The sequence below is a fragment of the Gymnogyps californianus genome, chromosome 4 (genome assembly GCF_018139145.2).
Source record: "Gymnogyps californianus isolate 813 chromosome 4, ASM1813914v2, whole genome shotgun sequence".
NCBI lineage: Eukaryota > Metazoa > Chordata > Aves > Accipitriformes > Cathartidae > Gymnogyps > Gymnogyps californianus.
In genome coordinates this window covers 26581526-26589603 of record NC_059474.1, presented here as the reverse complement: position 1 = coordinate 26589603, position 8078 = coordinate 26581526, and the positions used below count along the sequence as shown (strand labels likewise).

The 8078-nt window shown below is 49.7% G+C and overlaps 1 protein-coding gene across 2 annotated transcripts; it reads left to right on the top strand.

Moving 5' to 3' along the window:
- The first annotated feature begins 282 nt into the window (after window positions 1-282).
- Window positions 283-7719, top strand: RBM47 (RNA binding motif protein 47). Of its 2 annotated transcripts, XM_050896697.1 has the most exons (4): window positions 283-1432; window positions 2933-3139; window positions 6781-6983; window positions 7397-7719. In XM_050896697.1, exons 1-4 carry the CDS (start codon window positions 304-306, stop codon window positions 7649-7651), a joined length of 1794 nt encoding a protein of 597 aa, XP_050752654.1. In that variant the 5' UTR covers window positions 283-303; the 3' UTR covers window positions 7652-7719. The 2 variants fall into 2 exon arrangements, with proteins under 2 accessions (XP_050752654.1, XP_050752653.1); XM_050896696.1 differs by lacking the exon at window positions 2933-3139 and having other exon boundaries at window positions 304-1432.
- Window positions 7720-8078: the final 359 nt, after the last annotated feature.

The window sequence follows — 8078 nt, the reverse complement described above, 5'->3', positions numbered from 1 at the left end:
CCTGTGGCAGCAGCTCTCGGTGATGGGGTGGTACAGGCAGGTGATCCTCAACCACCTCCCTCAAAGAGGGGCTGTGCCTACATCCAGGATGCGCTTCCCCTGCGGTATCAATGTTCAGGCTGGCATGGCTTGTTCATCTGCTTTTCTGCAGCCTTAGTCCCAGTTTGAAAAACGAACTTGCAGAACAGCTACAGGAAGACAAAAGAGAGGGGTGGGATTCTGGTGGTAGCTGACAGCTTCTTAACGGGTGTCCTCCTTCTTCCTTTGCCCAGGCTTTATCAGGCTGTGAATGAGTTTGACACCATGACCGCTGAGGACTCCGCTGCAAGGATGAGCAACGATTCCTCCAACGTGACTACCACAAAAGTCCCCGAAGGCGTTGCTGGTGCACCCAACGAGGCAGCTCTGCTGGCCCTCATGGAGCGCACTGGATATAGCATGATCCAGGAGAACGGGCAACGCAAGTATGGTGGCCCTCCTCCTGGCTGGGAGGGCCTGCACCCTCCTCGCGGCTGCGAAGTCTTTGTGGGCAAAATACCCCGCGACGTGTACGAAGATGAGCTCGTCCCTGTGTTCGAGTCTGTCGGCCGCATCTACGAAATGCGCCTAATGATGGACTTTGATGGCAAGAACCGTGGCTACGCTTTCGTGATGTACACGCAGAAGCACGAGGCAAAGCGTGCCGTCAGGGAGCTGAACAACTACGAAATCCGCCCTGGCAGGCTGCTGGGTGTGTGCTGCAGCGTGGATAACTGCCGACTCTTCATCGGAGGCATTCCCAAGATGAAGAAGAGAGAGGAGATCCTGGAAGAGATCGCCAAGGTGACGGAAGGCGTGCTGGATGTCATTGTGTATGCCAGCGCTGCAGACAAGATGAAGAACAGAGGCTTCGCCTTTGTGGAGTATGAGAGCCATCGAGCAGCGGCGATGGCCAGGAGGAAACTCATGCCAGGAAGGATCCAGCTGTGGGGACACCAAATTGCTGTTGACTGGGCGGAACCAGAGATAGATGTGGATGAAGATGTCATGGAGACTGTTAAAATCCTCTATGTGAGGAATTTAATGATTGAGACCACAGAGGACACCATTAAAAAGGTCTTTGGGCAGTTTAACCCTGGCTGTGTAGAGCGGGTGAAAAAAATACGTGATTATGCCTTTGTGCACTTTACAACCAGGGAAGACGCCATTCACGCCATGAACAACCTTAATGGTGTTGAACTGGAAGGCTCGTGCCTGGAGGTTACCTTGGCCAAGCCGGTAGACAAGGAGCAATACACTCGCTACCAGAAAGCAGCAAAAGGAGGGGCCGCAGCAACGCCCGAAGTAACTCAGCAACCTAATTATGTTTACTCTTGTGATCCATACACACTAGCGTATTATGGATATCCATACAATGCCTTGATCGGGCCCAACAGAGATTACTTTGTGAAAGGTTAGTAAGCACAATTAGGGGATGTGATGGGCAGGTTTGATCTCAGGCTGGTGCGACCCAAGGTCTGCCTGAGCCAAAGGACAGCTGGTGCTATGCACTTCTTTCTTAAAAGCTCTTTTATAGGGCTTTTTGCCATATTTCTGTTCGGTCTCATTTTAATTTATGACTATACAGAGTGTATTTAGCTATAAATAATTGCTAATGTGTAGGCTAGTATGAGGGAGGCAAAAAAAATATGGTTAAGAATGAGCTAACGGACCAAGCACGGGATGGGGAAGAGAGGGATCTGTTTTTTATGAGTGCTGTACTAAGTCTGAGCAAGTCCAAGGATTCGAGCTTCTGATGCCTCCTTCCAAAGAGCTGGATCCTAAGTATTAGAGATCATGACAGAGTGCTCCCTTTGCCTTCTCCTGGAGGTGTGGGTACGGTGACCTGGTCATCCAAAGGGAGGGATGTCAGGGAAGGCCTCATTTGGGAGCTCTCCAGGTGTCGTTTGCCCTCCACATTAAAATGACAGTAGTGCTGTGTCCTTTATAAAGTCATTTGAGAACTAGGAGCAGAAGGAATCATGTGAGTGCAAAATAATTATTTTATTATGTATACTTTAATTAGTTATCGGTTACAGTCATTAAAAATTAACCAAAAATCAGTTATTCCTAAAAAGCCCTAGCAGCTATAACTGGTTTTATAATTACAATTATCCTATACTTACAGAAATTATAGTTTCCTGAAATCTAATGTGTATTTCCATACAACAGGCAGTGTAGCATGAATATATTCTTAAAGCACCCAAGAAATATTTTTACCCCTAGTTGCTCAAGAATTTCAGCTTCTTCTCAATTTCCAGATTTGTACTTGCAATGAACTACAAAGGAGTTAACTGGCAGTCTAAATATTCAATTAGGCCATCGTAGAGTGCATTAATACCGTAGTGTCCAAAGTACTGTCGTAACGTGCGTGGAGTCGCTAAGATAAATAAAGGCAATATTTCTGGAGATGGGGTATAGTCACATTACTAATAAAATAGCAGAGAAAACAAACAACACTAGTAAAAATATATGCAATGGTGGGACAAAGTTGGTTAAAGGCCAGGTACAACTTCGGGCCATCTCTGCAGGGTCCCATTGCGGCCAGCTGAGAGGCTGGGTCTCCCCTGGAGGACAGCTCAGAGCAAAAGCTGTTCCTACTGCATAGAAATCACCCTGGAGGAGCCCCTCTCTCTCTGTTGAGTGCATAATATCCATAACACTGGCCACGAGAGTTGCATCAGTATACATAAGCAGTTAACGTATGGTCAGAAACATCAAGAGCAAAACTTGCGTAGGCTTACTGGGTGCTTCTAAGGCCAAACTCCTGTTTTCCTAAGACTCAGATCAAACTAACTTCTGCAGCCTCGTTTCTAAGCATATGCCTCCTGATCTCAGCCTGGGCCTGTTCGTGCTCCCCACAGGGCTGTCACTCTCCGTTATTCACCATCCTCTTCTATGTTGTTATCATAAGCAGGCAGCATACGAGGCAGAGGGCGAGGTGCAGCTGGCAACAGAGCCCCGGGCCCCAGGGGCTCCTACCTGGGGGGATACTCCGCTGGCCGTGGCATCTACAGCAGGTACCACGAAGGCAAAGGAAAACAGCAAGAGAAAGGATACGAGCTGGTACCCAACTTGGAGTTACCTGCGGTCAATCCGGTGGCCATTAAGCCCGGTGCAGGTTAGTATGTGCAATGAGGGGAGGAAAGCAGAGGTGGAGGGTGAGCCCTCACTCCAAGCCTCGTGTCAGGCACGTGGGGACCCCTCTAGGGCCAGCCCACAGCTGCAGCAGTGGGGACAGCCCTGGGGCCAGAGCTCAGCACTCCCCTGTACCAGATGCCTCCTGGCCCTGGCTGGGCTTTCTGCAAACAAGAGCCACGCAGCGGGACAAGGGACATGAACATCTGGGAGTTCTTCAGGCCAAAGCAAAAAGGGCTGAAGCTGTGCCCACCCCTCCTGTCCCCTTTTGCACCTCCTCAGGAGGAGGCAGACTTTCCTCTCCGTTTAGTCATGTACACTAGAGCACGGTGACTAAGAGCAATCTTCCTCTCTTTTAATTTCTTCAATGCTAATTTCACCCTGGGAGATTCCCACCCCAGATTTCCAGCCAGGCCAGAGCTCTCCCCTGCTTAGTTCATATTTCTGCAGTGCTACGAGGCTGGGAAAAGGACCTGGGGCTTTCCCATTGCAGGAAAGTCCCTGGCTGAGGCAAGCTCCTCCATCACCATCAGCGGCACGGGGAAGGAGCAATGCAGGGAGCCCACGGGGTCCAGCTTGCAGTGATGCAGCGCCTACAGGAGAGCTCTCAGCTCTGCTGGGCTGCGGGGAGCCGGCCCAAGGGCCAGGGCAGGGATCGCCCCCTTCTGCCACATCCTCAGCTGAGTATCCAGCCCTTGCCCTTCCCAAGTGAACGGGATGAAGGCTGAAGCCCTGCAATTCCTCAAGATCCTGTTTGGAAAGACTTTTATTTGGAAAAGCAGCCTGAGGAAGAAGGTCCTTGCAGGTGACGGGGGCAAGCCCTCTTGCAGAAGTCCTCAGGTCTTCTCCCCATTCCTCTCTCCAAGTAAATTGTAACTAACTGCAGGACCTAAGCAGTGTTTAATAACAGAGCTGCAGTGGCTTCCCAAAACATGCTCCATACTGTCAGTGGAAACTACAGCTTGCATCTAATGAAGGCTGTGAAGAGTTCTTCATAACAGCTGGATGAGACAATGTAGGAAGTGGTCTAGAGACAAAGGAAGGCTGTTAAGATTAGAGCCGTTTCCAAACGAAAATCAGACTTCCTGAGAAAACTAGCCACTCACAATCAGAAAATATTACCGCTCTGCATATTTGTAAAGATACTTCAGGAATTCCAGGTATTACTAAAGGGTGCTTGAAAAGTGGGCTTTGAAATGCACGCCTGTTAGTGGTGTCTGTAATTCATTCAACTGCCAAACAGAAGCCTGAAGCTCAAGTCTAAATGTTTCTACACTTGAAGCATGTTGAGATTCAGATTTCTTTATCGGGTCTTCCCCTCTCGTATGATTCCAGCACAGCCTCTGAGCACAGAAGCACCCAGTCTGTTTTCCCCAACCAGATCAGATGATCTAGTAAGAGGTACCACATGCAAGACTTACTTACCTCTGTTATTAAAAGGATATGACTCTGAAAGCACATTACCAGAATGGAGGAGTAGAGCTGTATTGACTCTGCAAAGTTTCCTACTATTTCGAACAACCTTAAAGTTCATTTCTTTGCAAAACTCCTGAGAGGTCACCCCAATACCCCAGCTGCCTCTTACTACTTTTCTGCCAGAAGTTACCGCAGAATGGAGCACGTGAGCTCTCTGTCTTTGCTTTGGTGAGAAATTATCCAGGTTATTTAAACCAGTGATAAAACTGGTTTGAGCCGACCAGGTGGACTTGGTGTAGAAGGAGAACTGGAAAAGCTCATGAGGTCTCTGCTTGAGGAAACAGTGGTAGTCCACTGGCGGTGGAAACATCTCTGCCTGAAAGATATCTGATCAGATCCCTTGTTGCGGTCTCCAGGATCAAAACAAGAGTACTGCTTGCAGGCACCTGTCCTTCCCACAGGCAGAACTGCACACTTCCACGTTGCAAAGTTTCAACCCAGTGAAAGAAACCCGTGTGCATATTTGGCTTCATTTCTGACTTACTGGCTGCACCTCCCATAGATGCCAACATAACCTCTTAGTCCACCATTTATTGATTACTCTCTTTTCCTTGTGAATAACCTTCCTGCTGAAAGGTTCACAAACTGAATGCTGAAATGTGCACTATGAGGCAACAATGGAAATCATAGCATCATAAAACGGTTTGGGTTGGAAGGGACCTTTAAAGATCATCTAGTCTGACCCCCCGTCATGGGCAGGGACATTTTTCACTAGGTCAGGTTGCTCAAAGCCCCATCCACCCTGAACTTGACCACTTCCAATGATGGGGCATCCACAACTTCTCTGGGCAACCTGTTCCAGTGTCTCATCACCCTCATCACCCTCATCACAGAGTATTCCTTCCTTATGTCCAACCTAAATCTACCTTCTTTCAGTTTAAAACTGTTCCTCCTTGTCCTATTGCTACAGGCACTACTAAAAAGTCTGTCCCCATCTTTCTTATAAGCCCCCTTTAAGTATTGAAAGGCTGCAATAAGGTCTCCCCTGAGCCTTCTCTTCTCCAGGCTGAACAACCCCAACTCTCTCAGCCTTTCCTCATAGGAGAGGTGTTCCATCCTTCTGACCATTTTTGTGGCCCTCCTCTGGACCCACTCTAACAGATCCATGTCTGCCTTGTGCTGGGGGCCCCAGAGCTGGACACAGTACTCCAGGTGGGGTCTCACGAGAGTGGCGTAGAGGGGCAGAATCACCTCCCCCAACCTGCTGGCCACGCTTCTTGTGATGCAGCCCAGGATACGGTTAGCTTTCTGGGCTGTGAGCGCACATTGCCAGCTCGTGTCCAATTACTGTGATTATTAGGAATGTTCAGCAAAGCACATTTCTTCCCTAAGCAGTGCCACGAAGCTCCATTTTGGACCACGTACAAACTCACCATCTCTGAACATCATCATTCTGACCAGAGCGTTTTCCCTTTGTCTGAAAGACCGTAGCTCTAATTATTTTGTGTTGTCCAATTTTGGCACGAGTGAGAATTCTCTAAAGAGCAATTTCTTTTTTTTTGGTGTCATTAAATAGATTGATCCTGTAGCAGACAGATGGGATAAAACGTATGTAGCCAAGTTAGTCCTGGGAAATGCATAATAGTAAATGAGCTGGTATTTCACAGGGTTGGCCAAAGGACAGCATATGGACTGGACCAGTTGCTGCCTGCAACTTCTGCAGTACAAACCACACTTTTCTTTCCTGGAGCAGCTCTGCCTATGGCAGCTACATGTCCCTTGATCTCAACAGCTGGAGCGGGGCCCCCCCCCGGGACAGTATGCACTGCTACCCATCCCTGTGCTCAGGCCGCACTTTTGGCTAGGGGGGAGGACAGCAGTGGTCAGAAGGGGCTGTGTAAATCCGGGTCACAACTCCCGGTCCCCAGCAGGGCTCTGGCCCTAGGACACCCATGCCAGGAGCATGGGGGGAAATGCCAGGCAGAGCAGGCAGCACCAAGCCCATCACAGTGCATCAGCCACAGTGCTCCCACCCGTGGGGAGGGCAGAGGTGCCCCACGTCCCCCGCCAGCACACGGGGCTCCTTGCCCTGATGAGAGCAGCGCAGGACTGCTGTGGGAGAGCCGGCGCAGCCAGGAGGGAGAGCTCTTTGAGATGAGGTCCTGGAAATCCTCTCCCAACACGCCTGATGTCTCTGGTCTCTCCTAGTGGCCATCCCTGCTATCGGTGCCCAGTACTCCATGTTTCAGGCTGCGCCGCCAGCCAAGATGATAGAAGATGGCAAAATCCACACTGTCGAGCACATCATCAACCCTATAGCCGTCCAGCAGGACCCGGCTAGTGCAGCAGCCGCTGCCGCAGCCGCGGCTGCAGCTGTAATACCAGCCGTCTCAACGCCTCCCCCCTTCCAGGTGAGTTCAGCACATAAGTCCGGCTTTCCATACATCCCACTTCCCATACATCCTGTTTCCCATACATTCTGCTCTGCGTACCCGGGGTGGGGGGAAAGCCTGGCCTCTTGCCCTCCTTCTGTTCAGGAGATGCTGTCGAGGATATTACGGTGCCCAACAGCCCTGCAGTTCATCTGACCTGTCTTAGACATCTGCACTTTGGACAGCTGCTCTTCCCCTATGGGGGACCCAAATCTGGGAGGGAGGGAACAGCCCCCCATGATGGCATAATTCCCATTCAACAGGGCATGCACTGTCTACCCTCCTGTTATCACCTCCCTTTCTAGGGGTTTTACAATTCAGGGGGTGGAAATGGGATATTATAGCAATTTAAGCACTTTTTTTGAGGTCTGAGCCTGATGCTTTCCTTCCAGGGCCGCCCCATCACACCAGTGTACACCATGACTCCCAATGTGCAGCGGATCCCCGCCGCTGGGATTTACGGGACAAGTTATGTGCCGTTCGCGGCGCCCGCTGCGGCGACAGCGACGATAGCCACGCTACAGAAGAACGCCGCTGCCGCTGCTGCCGCCGCCACTGCCTATGGGGGATACGCTGGTTACCTCCCCCCGGCGTTCCCGGCCGCAACCATCCAGGTCCCCATCCACGACGTCTACCAGACGTACTGAGACTGTCGGCAGAGGAGGGCGGTGGAGAAACACACACTGAAGGAACACTTTACTATTTATGAAGAAAGAACCGGCTGCGAAAGAGTAAACATTTGGGCTCGGTAAACTGATGCAGAAAGTGAAGAATGTCATAGAAAAACATGTTTGAAATATTTTCTACGCTTGAAGTTTTCACTAACTTTTTTAGGCTATTTTTAAAATTTAACACGCCTGTATTCATACATTTCTAAAGGACCTCGATGTATCCAGCCCACCGCTGACGTGCATTTATACGCATCCTAGTGGGGTTGCATAGGGTCTTTTTTTTTTTTTTTTTTATTAGCAGTTGTATTTTCAATATATTTGTGGTATGAAGGTTATTTTTTAGTAACTTCTGCACTCCAGAGATGTCTATTTTGTAGTGCCTTTAATAATATATCAGCTATAT

What these genes read in the sequence shown, in the direction of transcription:
- RBM47 (XM_050896697.1), top strand. Translation starts at nt 304, where the DNA reads ATGACCGCTGAGGACTCCGCTGCAAGGATGAGCAACGATTCCTCCAAC. An exon ending in GGCCATTAAGCCCGGTGCAG is followed by an intron (nt 3,140 to 6,780) that starts GTTAGTATGTGC and finishes GGTCTCTCCTAG; the next exon opens with TGGCCATCCCTGCTATCGGT. An exon ending in CAACGCCTCCCCCCTTCCAG is followed by an intron (nt 6,984 to 7,396) that starts GTGAGTTCAGCA and finishes CTTTCCTTCCAG; the next exon opens with GGCCGCCCCATCACACCAGT.